The 14,987-nt window shown below is 36.6% G+C and overlaps 1 protein-coding gene across 1 annotated transcript in view; it reads right to left on the reverse strand.

The window, feature by feature from the left end:
• Nucleotides 1-14,987, reverse strand: part of LOC124544666 (ubiquitin-conjugating enzyme E2 G1-like) — a 57,975-nt gene that overhangs the window by 15,019 nt on the left and 27,969 nt on the right. Inside the window, exon 3 of the mRNA XM_047123284.1 lies at nucleotides 11,891-11,988. Coding sequence (XP_046979240.1) covers nucleotides 11,891-11,988 — 98 coding nt within the window. The remainder of the gene's footprint in view (nucleotides 1-11,890; nucleotides 11,989-14,987) is intronic.

Genomic DNA, 14,987 nt, shown 5'->3' on the forward strand with positions numbered 1-14,987 from the left:
CAATATTAAATCTTCAACCAAATTGCTGACACGATCTACATCAAACATTATGTACATGGAATGGTATGACAATTATTAGGCTATATTTATTCAAACAGAAATCTTCTCAAAGTCGATATGCAAGGGACATGTCTGTCTAAAATGCATGAACATAGTAACAAACAGCTGAAACATTAAGTAGCATATACCCAAGCACTTTTACACAGTGTAAAAATGCACCTGCATGAAATAAAAAACCAAACAAATGCAATACATTATCAAGCTTCAATAACCCAACTTAAGCACAAGTGAAACAAGGGTGGTGTCACCTAATGAAATCTCAGAACTCTATTAGCTGTGGTGCTTCCCTAGCCCTGTCTCAGAAAAAGAAAGAGTAATGATGGCCAGTGGTTTTTATATTCATACAGAACTATGCATTATTCTGATATAACTGTCTGCTCAAACAATGATGCTGTCATTAAAACAGCTGCATACCACACACATAGAAAAATTTTAATATTAATTAAATCCAACACATATGATCTCCACATTCAATTTTGCAGGACCTATTACACAAATGCTACTGGTTTAAGAAAAAGGGGGGGGGGTATCTTAAGAGAATCCTGTAAATGGTCAACAAGTCACTATCTTCCACTGACAAAGTCCACAGTAATTGAAAATGACACTCCAAATGACTGAAGGAAATAGTATATTTATGCTTATACAAATCAAGTGACTATTATAATTTTATTTTACTATTTATGCACTGGTGTACTTAACTTTATTAATAATTTTTGGTGTAAATAATTTGAGAAAATTTGTTTATAGTTGCATGAAGTCAAGGATTTTAGGTTTACTGATATTTATGCATTAAGGGCACATTATACCCGTTTAAGCAGGAGAAAAATTACTTTTTAGGAAATTTTATTATTTTCTGATCTCCTTAATAGCACAAAACCTTTGAATCAGTGGATTTTTCCTTAGTATCAGTACTTATTTCAGATATGAACACGGGAAAGTTGAGGATAATTTGGCAGTTAAGTTTGATATTTGCAACAAAAAATAATTTATGATCATTCATCACAAGGATACAGTGAGTTCACTCTACCTTGGTGTAACTCCAAGCATGACAATTTCTTTTCCCATTACGGCAATTAGATACACTTCTGTGGAAAATGTAAGTCTTTCCTGCACAGTGTACACTTCCAATTCATCCATGTGCTATGGCCTAAGAATATAAAAGCAAAACAAAACTGCAGGTATACTATATCCAGTTCCACTTACTGCTCCAATATGGGACCACCTTCTAGGGACATTCAACTCTTAGCGTTAATGGTTTTAGAATGGAAAAAAAAAAGAGCTCCAAAAATAATTTGTGGCCTCAAATACAGTGTGTCTTAAATTACACTTTACTGGACTTGGTTTTCTGAATGCTCCCAGCTTTTCGTATCTTTTCATTAGAGCCTACTTCTTGCAAACAGGCAAATTAAAACAGGACAAGAATATGAACTGCTACTGTATCCGTGGGAAATCATACTAAACTACCTATACTGTCTGAACAGGCCTCTGAAGGCCCAACAGTACTAACCAACCACCGTATCATCCTCAGCCTATTGCTGTCAGTGGATGCACACAGCTCTCCGGCTGTTGCCAGATCTTGTGACTGGAGCTGCTACTCATCAAGTTAGCTCCTTAATTAGCCTTAAGGGCTGAGTGCACCCTACTTACCAACAGCACTCACTAGACCGGACAGTCACTCATCCATGTGCTAACCAAGCCAACAGTGCTTAACTTTGGTGATCTGACAGGAACCAATTTTACCACTGCAGCAAGGCCACTGGCAAGGGCAACCACACATCAAACATATTTTACAACAATATCCTATCACAGAAGCATATTAACACTGACATCACAGCATACAAGGAGATACCAGAGGAAATAATTTCTACATATCCAATATTTAAAATGACACTATGGCATCTCTAATAAAGCACTGTTACCAGTCTATAAAACAATTTCCAAATATATGAAGGGTGTTAATTTGATTGTAAGAATAGGTACCTAAACTACATTAGGTAGAATTTTGATGAAACCACATATTACCGTAACTATTTTGACCAGTCCAGAAACAGTAGCTGATAAACTCTGATTATATGAATATCTAATTAGTGTCACTTCTTTCGTTGAGATACTAAATATAACTGTTCTCATTTTGATGTAAATGTGTCCCATTTACAAGGTGGCAATCATGGCAGCAATTGCGAGTAAGGGGTGGTACAGGAAAATCGACAATGAGTTCATTTTATCAATACTAAGCTTTAATGTGCACACAAAATAAACAAGAATATAAATTGCTTACATAGGCAAAAGTACATCATACCATTCGTTATCACAAGAAAACTTGGAGATTGAAATATATTTTATGTGATCTCTACCTTCCACTGATCTAAACTGATGGTATCTAAGCAGGCTTACCACAAGTTTGCCCAAGTGAAATTCCCCACTATTTCCCTGATTTCCAGGCAAGTTTTAGCATCTTTCCCCGACAAATTTAGTGATCTAGGGTAAATTAAGATTTAAGTTGACAATATGTCTTTTCAGCAACAGTACGAAAGACAATAGTGCGAATGAGGAAATATCTTTAAACTTGAAAGCAGATGGCGTTTCCTTATGTCAGAAAAACTCTTAAGTACGAACATCAACATCTTTTGTAAGGAACTGTTTTTAGGTGGAGAAAGCAACCCAAAATAGTATGTGCATTTCATTAAGATCACTGATATTTTATTTCAATAAAACGAAACATTCTGTGAGAAAAATGCACATTTCATTGGAGTTGCCCGACAGATTTAAAACCTTCACTGATTTCAGAAATAACCTCAGAAAAAAATTAGGCCTCTAGAAAAGTGTATAAGACAGGGAAGAATTATGTAAGCCAACACTTATGTGACCACCAATAAAATGTTGCTTCTATTATGCAAGTTATTACCCACTGTGTTATATTCATTATTTTACAGGTATTTTGTGATTTTTCTTTCAAGAAATATACGAGTACATAGCATACAAAACCCAGCGACTGACAATTTTCTTCTTATTGTCCATACTTTCTGAGAAACTACTTTTTAAGAGCCAAAATGTACTAGAACAAGTAAAATGTTTATAAAACACAACACTGGAGTCATTCCATCTCAAATCAACACACTATAAATAAATTTTACCTCACACTCTTAGATTTTGCTGAAAGTTTGTATACTTATAGTGGGCACTGAAATTAATAAAAATACCAAATTTCAATTTTTTTACCTCAAACCATTCCTGAAATATGGTCATGTAAACTTTTAAAAAACTGGCCAAAAATGTATGAACGGACTTTTTTTAAATTGCCCTAGGAGCTGCCCTAATTGAGCTAGAGAACTGGGAAAGGTGTCATTTTGCAGCATTTTTCATGCTCTTTGCAGTGATAAAAACATAGCTTCTAATTAATAACCTTTTTCAAAATACTAATTAATATTTTGATTTAATTTTTTTACAAAAGTACATAATTGAAAATTTTCAAAATATTTCCACAACTACTTCATACTCTTGTAAATCACATGGCAAAATATAAATGTAGGATGATGATGGGTTCATTGTTAAAAAAAATTATTCTGTACTCTTGTTTTTCACTAACGGCCCTAGTTTGACCAAACTGACCTTTAAGGTAGTACGTCAGTAGAGGATCGTATACATAGGGCTTGATGTCTGTACAATAATTCAGAGACTGCAGCCATTGTTGAGATGATGTAGTCTGCATTGTTACCTTCTACGGGTTTGTGTGCCTACAGCATTATTGTGCACTGCGGTTTTAGTGCAAATCAATTGTTACCTGTGTGTTGACCAGCCTGTATCTATTATATTTAATAGTTCATTTTCAAGTAAATCTATACATTGAAGGACAGTTTATAAGTGGTTTTTGTATAAATATGGAACCAAGTAGAAAGTGCAGTGCTGTAAGAGTGCAGTGTTCCATTGAAGAAATCGAATCATTTTATTAGAGACAGAAAAAAACTGAAATGTCACAACATGGGTGCCCAAATTATTTCCTCAAATACCAAGTGGTGCCAAGATTTGCGATAAATGTAGGAAAGATGTAACCAAATTGAAAAATACACCAGAGCCCATCAGTGATTAAAGTGTTGAAGAAGAATCTTCTGGATCAGAGATAATCATCCGAGACCAAGACCCTGACTTCACTCCAACTTCAGTAGCTGTTAAAACATAACACAACACTTCAAGAACTAGGTGAGTCCCCAACTGACAAGAGAAAACTAGCATCTAGGCATTACGCCAAATCAAAAGTGAAGAAAATCTAATTAGGACACGTAAACTTTTTGTTGCTCCTGGAACTTCGTCAGATACTGATGAATCCGTTCTTGAAAATCTTAAAAGAAACTTTAAAAATTCTATAAGTAGAGCAAAAACTAATGATTCTTACAAGTTTACCTGAAAAGTGGAGTGTCAGGAAAATAATGAGGGAATTTAATGCTCCTAATTACATTGTTCGGCAGTCCAAAACAATTCTGAAAGAGAGGATTCATGAAAGTTCCAAACCCAAAACCAGGGAAGTGTTTACCTGTTTACCAACTGAAACTGTCAAAACTGTACATATGAAAATGATGAAGTTGGCAGGGTAATACCAGGTATTATAAAGATTGTGTGACAATTACAGAAACAAGTGGAAATAAAACAAAAATATAAAAAACTTATTTTGTGTAACCTTAAATAAGCTTACAAACATTTTAAAGACAAGTTCCCTAACATAAATATAGGTTTCTCTAAATTTGCCGAGTTGATACCAAAACATTGTTTATTAGCTGGCCGGAGTGGCGCACACACACACACTGTCTGCGTATGCACAACTCACCAAAACATAAAATTAATGATAGAAAATGCCAAACTAAATGCAGTAACGAACAGCAGCTTAAACAATTATAAGCAATGCATTGCAAAAATGCTTTGCAACCCATCATCAGTTGATTGCAACATGGGAAACTCTGAATACTGCCCAGGACAAACTGTAATATGTAAAATTTTAAAAGACTTTTCATGAAAACTTAATTGAACAAGTTCAGTTCCGACAGTGGATGTCAGTTGACCGATGTAATCTGGAAATTGTTCAGAAAACTTCTGAAGAATTCCTAGATTTATTTTGTAGTAAGATGTCAACTTTGATTCGGCACGACTTCATTGCCAAGCAACAACGAACATTCCTTAACTCCACAAGAGAAAACCTCATGGAATCTGAATTTGTTGTCATATGTGATTTTTCAGAAAAATATAGTACAGTTCTACAGGATGAAGCTCAGAGTTTCCACTGGACAAGACAACAGATTATATTACAAACAGGAATACAAAATTGAGCATATGAGCTTTGTCATTGTTTCCGACTGCCTGGAGCACAATACAACTGCAGTTTACACTTTTCAAAAGAAGCTAATTTCATATCTAACAAATAAATTTCAAAAGATTTTAAAAAAGATATACTATTATTCTGACATTTCTGCCGCTCAGTATAAAAATTAGAAAAACTTCCTGAACCTTTGCCCTCATGAGGAAGACTTCAACATAAAAGCTGAGTGGCAATTTTCAGCCACAGCACATGGGAAAGGGCCTTATGATGGAGTAGGGGGTTCAGTAAAGAGACTGGCAGCTCGTGCAAGTTTGCAAAGGCCATACCAAAATCAGATCCAAACCGCACAATATATATTTGAGTGGGCAGTACATAATATCACAAATGTTCATTTTGCATATTCCACTGAAGAAGACTACGCTGCTTCAGAAATATTCTTAAAAAGTCAACTTGAAGAGGCCTTGACAATCAAAGGAACACAGCAATTTCACACTTTCATTCCCAACACTACATCAAAATTAATAATCAAATACTTCTCAGTGATATGCAGAGTTGGGAGAGGGAAGTAACTACATCACCACTGTATATGGCAGACACTGGTGGCTTGGGTACATTTTAGAAGAAAAAAAAAAAAAAAAAAACTAAGAACTTTAAGTGAAAATAACTTTTCTTCATCCATGTGGACCAGTTAAGTCATTCTCTTATCCTGCACATGCAAGTGTCCTGTGGGTGTCCATTGTGGATGTTCTCACAAAAGTGAATCCATTTACTCCAACAGGGAGAACATACATTCTTAATGAACCTAGTCAGCTTTATTAAAATGTAATATGTGAAGTTCCAAGACAATTTATTGGGAAACTGCTTTCAACTCAAAACTTCATTTTTGTCTCAGGTTAGTGTTAATGTATATTTTATAGAAAGTTGTTTCAAAATAATTGTTAGTACCTATTGTGTTAAATTTGGCTATGTACAGATAGCTGTTACTAAAAAAACAAGCATTACGTATTTAATTTGTTTAATAGTTCCATTTCAAACATCATGGACCAGAACTATTATGTAAATACTTGTACTTATTCATACTTTATTTCAGTTTGTAGTTAAATGCTCAATTTCTTGTTTTTGTTATATCGGTTAATATATTGTTAGTGAAGTTGTATGAACTTAAAATAGGCAATCAACTTAATTATAAAATATGCTGATTGGTTTTGATTTAATAAGGTGATGTTTTGATATTTCTAATACTTTTTACTTACCTTTCAGTATATTTTAAAGAAATTCCTGTTTGTTAAAGGTCAATTTGGTCAAACTAGGGTCGTTACTGAAAAACAAGAGTCCGGAATAATTTTTTTAACAATGAACCCATCATCATCCCAGATTTATATTTTGCCATGTGATCTGTATAGTATGTAGTAGTTATGGAAATATTTTGAAAATTTTCAATTATGTACTTTTGTAAAAAAATTAAAATTAAATCAAAATATTAATTAGTATTTTGAAAAAGGTTATTAATTAGAAGCTATGTTTTGTTGTATATCACTGGAAAGAGCATGCAAAATGACACCTTTCCCAGTTCTCTAGCTCAATAAGGGCAGGTCCTAGGACAATTTAAAAAGCCCATTCACACATTTTTGGCTGGGTTTTGAAAAGTTTACATTTCAGGAATTGTTGGAGATAAAAAATTGAAATTTGGCATTTTTCTTAGTCTCAGTGCCCACTTATAAGTATACCAACTTTCAGCAAAATTTAAGAGGGTGAGGTAAAATAGGTTCTTATGGTGAGAGTCGCAATTCTTGAGAGCCATCGTCCACGGCCTCTGGCCTGCTGAAGAACACCAGTTGTGGGTTCATGGATAAACCATGAAAATCCGCTGCATTACGACACAAACAGACCTGGCCTGCTGGAAGATTGGTGAGACTTGATCCGACGGGCACGGCATGCGCATTAGTGGGAACTAAATGGTGCCAGATCAGCAGGCCTGATCCATTACAGGTATCAGCAGAAACGACCTGTGGTTTTGACCCGTCACAGAAATCACCTTGTGTGGCCAGCTATTCATGAGCCACAGACAACATGTTGAAATGAGACCACGGTGATCCAGTTGATGCAAAAAGTAACTTTAACAAGTACTCTGAGAATCAATAACAATGAGGACAGGTAGCAACTTACCATAAAGACGATTGCTGAGCTGTAGACAGGTACATAGGAAAGAATCACACACACACCTAAATATTCAGCCATAGCTTCAGAAAACCAAAATGCCACACATTGACACAATCACTCAGACACAACCCACACACACACATGACTATCGTCATTGGTCACTGCATCTACAGTCTGAGAATCAGATCCAAACAAACCATTCCTCATGCTTCCCTGCCTCTCATCACCAGCTGCTAGGCTAGAAGCAAGAAGTTTGCCAGCACGGACTTCAAGCCAAATGGGGTGGTAGGAAGGGGTGAAGCAGTAGTAATGAGGGAGTGGGGAAGGGGTGCATGTACTCAGCTGCACCTAGTCAATGACAAATGCCCAACACCTCAGTAAACAAACTATTTCAATTACTGAGACAAAATGAGATTTTCAGGTTTCTTTTTTCAAATTTCCCCTAATATTTCTCTGATTTACCTGTCATGTTTGAAATTCCCTGATTTCCAGGACTTGTGGCAACTCTGCTAACTTCATAACGAACTACAGCTCCGAGGACAACATACCGCAATGAAGTAACAGGACATGAAGTAATGTTTAGTCTCATTTTCCTAAAGCACATCATTACGATCACTTTATGTATCTAGCTTTTAAGGAAACTACTAGCCATCACCAGGTACCTATGTATGACACAGCAAAATGCAATACCTGCCATTTAAATAAGACGTTAACAACAACACTGGATGTAGAATGTAATCTATGTGCATTTAAAATTTTATTCCAGAACCAGAAACAAAGTGAGTCAAATTTAACACTTCAGTGATTAAATACAAGTATCCAGGTGCTCTATAGTGCTATTAATGTAGAAACATTTGTGGAGACAGGAGTCATCCAAAAGCTACCAGTGAGTACTCTGACAGCTATGATGAAATGTAAACATGATCTGATGATCAAGGCCGGAAGGAAGGAATGGCTATTGGCTGACTGGTTGCCACTAACCATGTACATTGGACTAGCCATCATAATCAAAACCCTTTTCCACTATAAACTACTTAAAAATAAACCTTTCTTCAGCATTAGTCGAAATGCCAATGCTTGCATCATGGAATTCTCTTAGTTGTTAAAAATGTATGTTCCAATAATTAACCATTCACGAATTTATTGAAGGATATGGACCACGCTGAATGTACAATCTTATTGTGTCTGTAGGATTAAAATATACTGAGCATTCTTGTGCAGATGATGAGAGACACCATCAACCTCCACATCAGAATGTGAAAGTTCTGAGTGGAAGGGCCAAAACCATCTGAACAGTATGGTTTCCCTGAACTATGCAGATTTAAACTTTCTGACATCCTTTCCGAGTCCATCAATCACATGGAAAAACTCCATAAGCAATCTCAAACCTTCCTCCCCTGTTGGTTATTAGTGTTATTCACTTATCTGTTTTAATCCCCCACTCCCCATTTCATGTTTACCCACTTCCGTTCATTTTTATTGGTCCCCACAGAAGTACTATTCTCTAATAAAAAACTTTCCCACCGGGCCAAAGTATCATTTGCAATTTATTTTACATTTTTCATTGTAAAAACACAGCTTCGACCAACATACCCCAATGAGTTACCATTGGTTCGGGAGGTAAAGGCACATTTGGTAGTTTTTCTTTGTAGGTCTCTATGCCAGCACGAGATTTTAGAAACCCTTTCTTTGTGGATGAACTCAGTTTATTGACATTCACACAAATACAATGTATTTCTTCAGCAAGACTATGTACTCCATGAGCGAAGCACATCACATGAACCAAATTGAGGTAAAATACTTTGACAGCTTTTCCTGCTAGTGTGGCAATCATAGAATGACTTACTTTTTCCAAGTTCTTTGTGGGCTGCTAAATAAGAAGAAGGCTCCTCTTTTAAAGAACCAATAATTAAATTTGCAATTTAAAGGCCACAAGTGTAGGTACTTTCGTCAATTGAAATCCAGATAGTGCTGTCATCTAGTTCATTGCTTATTTCTTCCAGAACACTTACGTAAATTGCAGAATATAACTTTTACACAATGTTTGTTTATCTAGTATATTTTGAATTATGTAATATTTGTGCAGGAAGCCTTTGAGGACAGGGTTTGTGAAGAGGAATACTGCTTGCAATGAATGCTTCACATAGATCTATGTTAAACCAACTTTTTTGGTTGGAAAATGATCTCACTAGTTTTTAGGTAAAATATAAAATAACCATTACCATCTGACTGTATACATGGCCACAATTTAAAACAGAAGACAGTCGACAGGAGTTTTTCTGAATCATGCCAATGTGTAATGAAACGAACTAGGCAAGAAGTCTTCTTATCACTAAAAAATAGAAATGATTACTGCATATTTAATTATGAATTCTGAAACAAAATGCACCATTAAATTTTCACTAACGGTAGTAAGTAAATTTTATATTCCGCATTATACATATAGTATCTGTTTCTCTGAATGTAAAAAGGGAGCTGCAATTCTAACAGTACCTCTAAAAAATAATAAGCAAACACTAGGGTACAAACCACATTCTGTGGTAACTTGAATCAGTGCCTACAAGTACATGATTAGAAAAATAAATGTATTTCTGTGGAAGAAAGAATGATGATTCTTCACTGGATAGATTCACATTTTGGATTGTGAGTTCAATTACTGAAGGACCTATATCAAAGCCAATGAGAGGCAGCCTGGTTCCATGGCAAAAAAGTGTGAATACATTTGGCCATCAGCATATGATGGTTTGTCCAAACTCATTGCGGAGTGGTTTGTTAGCATGAGTATCAAGAACTCCACTTGATGGCAACATACTGGGGGGGGGGAATGGCGGGGGGGGGGGGGCCTTCAGTTTGTTGCAAAAATGGGTTATCACAAACTTCACAGTACTGAATTGTTGGATCAGTCTATTTAAAACTCACCAGAACATTGTTTACAGCCAGCTGTGTAGTGAAAGTTTAAGTGTTAATAGTGGAACTGTGGACCAATGGAAAAACAAACTGCAATATATCTTTAAAGATTACGTCCTAAAAATATTTTTAATGTAGACGAAAATGGTCTTTTTAAACACACTACCAAGTAATATCATACATCTTAAAGGTGATAAATGCCACAGTGGGAAACTGAGGATAACTGTTTCACTTGGGCTTAATGCTGACGGATGTGAAAAATTACCTCCTTTGGTAATTGGTAAACTTAAAAAGCCAACAAGTTTAAAAAATGTGAATGACTAATGATTCCAACAGCACTGCATGGATGACCAATTCCATCTTCACATCCACTATGCAAGCACTGGATGCTAAAATGAAACCAAAAATAGGAAAATAATGCTGCTACTTGACAGATGTCCAGCACACCCTGACAGTTTCCATCTCAGAAATATTAAGTTAGTGTTGCTGCCTTCCAATTGTATGATAGCTTCGACCATTAGATCTGGGAATTATCTGCTCATTTAAATGGAAATATAAAAAAATGCTTGTCCAGAAGGCTGTATTTATGCATGATAATGTCATGGACATAAAATCAATGACTATCACTTTTGGATGCTATGTACTGTGCAGCCAAAGCAGGGATGTACATGACTCCTTTAATTATTCCTAACTGTTTCATGACAGCAGGATTTAAGTTCACAGAAAACAAACTGGAACCACTGGAAGATCTGCCTGAGCCTACAGATTTTTCTGTGATAGGCACATTATCTACATTTCAAGAGTATGCCATGTTGATGCCTCAGTCATCACTTCAGAGGTGCAAACAGCTTCATTACCAAACATTTTGAAGAAGGGAAGAGAGATGATTTGTGAAGAGGAGGATGATCAAGAATCAGTTGGGCCAAGCAACAGAGCTGCCATGGAAGCTATCAATGTTTTGAGGCAGTACATTAGTAGGGCATCTGGTGGTAGTGATTTGTTTTGATGCTTTGTATATTGTGTAGAGTAAGTTAAGGTAACTGCTATTAGAAATAAAAACAATTTCAGATTTTTTAAAAATAGGCTAAATTTAAATTGTTTTAATTTCATACTTTGAACAACACAAAGAGAATGACAGTACAAGTAATTTATTTTCATTTGTTTTCCTATATTTTACACTTTCCTGCATTTAACACTATGTCAATCAACTGAAAAGTATAAAAAGGGAGCATTACAGTATATCATATGAAAATGATACAGACAATATTGTCCAAATTGCACACTGATACTACTCTAACACAGAAGAAGTACCTTCAATACCGAGGGCAAATATTTTCACGATTTCAGAGTGCAAATTAACACTAATTTTTAGATACTGAAAAATCAGTATTTTAATTTTGTTAGCAATAATGACTAAGCATGCAAGATGGTATATAACTTATTTTAATTGCTACTCACTGTTTGGATGCCATATTTCTGTGATAAATTTCATACGGGGTGGCCGCAGTGGATATTCCTTTGGGAAATGAAGGTGTGCTTTGAAAAAACCACCTTCGCTGAAAATCAAAACATACATTTTTTAGATGAAAAATACCCAATAAAAGATCAAACCACTGTCAAAATTAATTTTAAAATAAACGAGATGAACTATTTAAGCACTTTTAATGAGACGAAAATTAACTATCGTGTGGTACTGGAATTTGCCACTGGGAAAAGAAAGTAGGAGAACATGGAATGTAGGGAACAAAATGGGAACCCGCAAAAATTTCACTTTTTGACACAATTTAGTGCTTGAAAATGCTTCTAAGAATTGTGAAACAATTGAGTCTTCAGGCTTCCCTGGTTGGTCTGCTGACCTTAGAGCCATATACTCATCTTAAAAGGAGGTTGTATACAAGATGATCTGGAGGAAATTCAACTTTTCAGTCAGATTGCGTAATGGTAAGATAGGATTTTAAAAACCAGGTTTTCAACGGCAAAGTTTTTCTAGAAGCAGATGTGGACTCTGGGTAAGTATTACATAAAATGTGAGGCCATACTGAACCTACAATTTATCTTAGAAGATAACCTGAAGAAAGTCAACAAACTTACATTTATAGCATTTGTACACTGGAATAGACTGACATTCTGAAGATAGCAGGGCTAAAATTCAGGGAGCAAAAGGTTATCTAAAACTTGCACAGAAATCAGACAACAGCTATGAGTAAGGAGATGAAAGGAAGGCAGTACCAGAGAAGGAAGTGAGGACGTGTTCTAGCTCCAACCTCCCCTCACCCCTGTAATTCAATCTACACACACAGCAAGCTACAGATGAAATCGAGGAGAAATTTGGAAAAGGAATTTAAATTCAGAAACAAGAAATTATTTATATGCAACAAGTAGACTAGTGTGGTTACACAGAGCAAACTAGTCTCTGGACTGAAGCAGAAGCAATTAAAAAAACTACTCCTGGGCAGGCCCTGAAGGCCCAACGGTACTGGCCGACCACCATGTCATCAGCAGCAATTACTGGTATTATATTATTGTGACCTAATATTTTTGTTGGCAATGGTCTCTTGTTTCTCAGCAATGATCTTTTGTAAAAGTTTCACAAATTAAGCTCTTCAGGAAAGAGTTCTATTCCTCGACTCTTCAATTGTGTATGAACTGGAACCATCAAATGAAACTAATTTTCAGTTATAAGCACTTTCGTAAAATCAAGTCAGTAGTTGTGCAACAAGAAAATTATGAACACAGGGGTTATAAGAGGGTCATTCCATGTCTAATTACACACTTCCTGTCACTCATCTCAGATTTTTATGAAACTTTGCACATTTGCCGGTACTTTTACCATAAGAACTTTTACAAAATCTTTGTTCTCTCACTAAAACTTTTGTCTATCTAATTTTAAATGTAGCGATATTCAGATAACTGGCTCTACAAGCATGTAAATGCAAAATAGTACTTATCTACATAAATGCCCGTAACTCAGGTGTTTATGAAGCTTTTGATTTGGAGTTTTTTCACAAGTTAAGAGAAGCACATACTTAACAGACATGAATTAGTTAAGCAGTAAAGTTACAAAGAACAATAAGAAAGTATTTGTCACTTTCCAATTACCAGAAGAGTACAGACACATTGAAAGGCTCATTTTTCCAACCTGGTGGGAACTTCTAATTAGTCTTGAATAATTCCCAAGACAGTACACATAGTAATAAAATAAAATAATGTGTTTTCTATTAATGGACACACAAATCTTAAATTGCAATACTTTGTGTGTCATTGGGGGAGGGGGGGAGGGAATTCTAAGTAAAATTATCCACACCTGACACCCACTGCTTCATATTATTTATGGTGGAGGGCACTAAACAGCTAGATCATCAGCACCCTTGCATTAATGTTATACCAAAGAAGATTTTCACAATCTATGGAAGAAGTCAATAAATCAGAAAACTACGTTCGATCCCACCACTCTGGGAAACGTCCAAGTGTTGGTCATCTGGTTGTGGATGGAATCTAGGTCTGGGGCCATGTCTTGTGAAGAGGTAAGAGCCTGTAAGAATTCCCATTCAGTGAATGGTTCATTATAGGGCACCACACTGTGCACGTTGAAACAGAGGGGCACCTGTTCAACTCTGTTTCTCCCAGAGAGAGGTAGCAGGGTAGGAAGAGGACACAAATGCTGTCTGTGTCTTGGCAACAGGCTGTTGCTGGTGGCCCAGAAGGCTATGGAGCTTTGACCAAACCTGCTATGAAAAGGCATACATCCTCAGGGAGGAAGCAGCACTCCCAGCACTGCTTTTTACTTTGCTTAATAAGGTAATAAGCCTTAACGCAGAGAAGCTTAAAAAATGGCTCTGAGCACTATGGGACTTAACATCTATGGTTATCAGTCCCAAGAACTTAGAACTACTTAAACCTAACTAACCTCAGGACATCACACAACACCCAGTCATCGCAAGGCAGAGAAAATCCCTGACCCCGCCGGGAATCGAACCCGGGCGCGGGAAGCGAGAACGCTACCGCACGACCACGAGCTGCGCACAGAAGCTTAAAAGTGAGGAGGTTGGTGTGGGAAGGATGTCGTTTAAATCGCTGCAGTACCTGTTGGCAGTCCTGAACAGCAACTGCTACATCCTCTGTCCACCACAGTACCAGTCAACGATGAGGAGGACCTGTGAATAGGGGGACAGCAGTGCCAGCAGTATGAAGAATAGTGGCAGAGATGCCTTCCATGACCGCATCAATGCAATTCAAGAGGGAGGTGTAACACAGCACGTGTATATAAAGGCCAATTGGACTTGCGGAATGCCCAACATGGGGACCTGTCTGCCTGGAGGCAGCAGTGGAATGATAGAATCACCAGAAAGTGGTCACTGCCACAAAAGTCATCATGGGATGACCAATGCAGGGAAGCCACGTGAACAGGGGAGGAGATCATGAGACCGATAGCAGTAAAGTTGCCATAAGCGGCACTGAAGTGAGTAGGGGAACCATCACTGAAGACTAATTGAGATCAGTAATAAGTAGTCAATTAGGAGACCCCTATGTGTTTAAGTGGCCTTCCTGCATGGGA

The sequence above is a fragment of the Schistocerca americana genome, chromosome 8 (assembly GCF_021461395.2).
Source record: "Schistocerca americana isolate TAMUIC-IGC-003095 chromosome 8, iqSchAmer2.1, whole genome shotgun sequence".
Classification (NCBI taxonomy): Eukaryota; Metazoa; Arthropoda; class Insecta; order Orthoptera; family Acrididae; genus Schistocerca; species Schistocerca americana.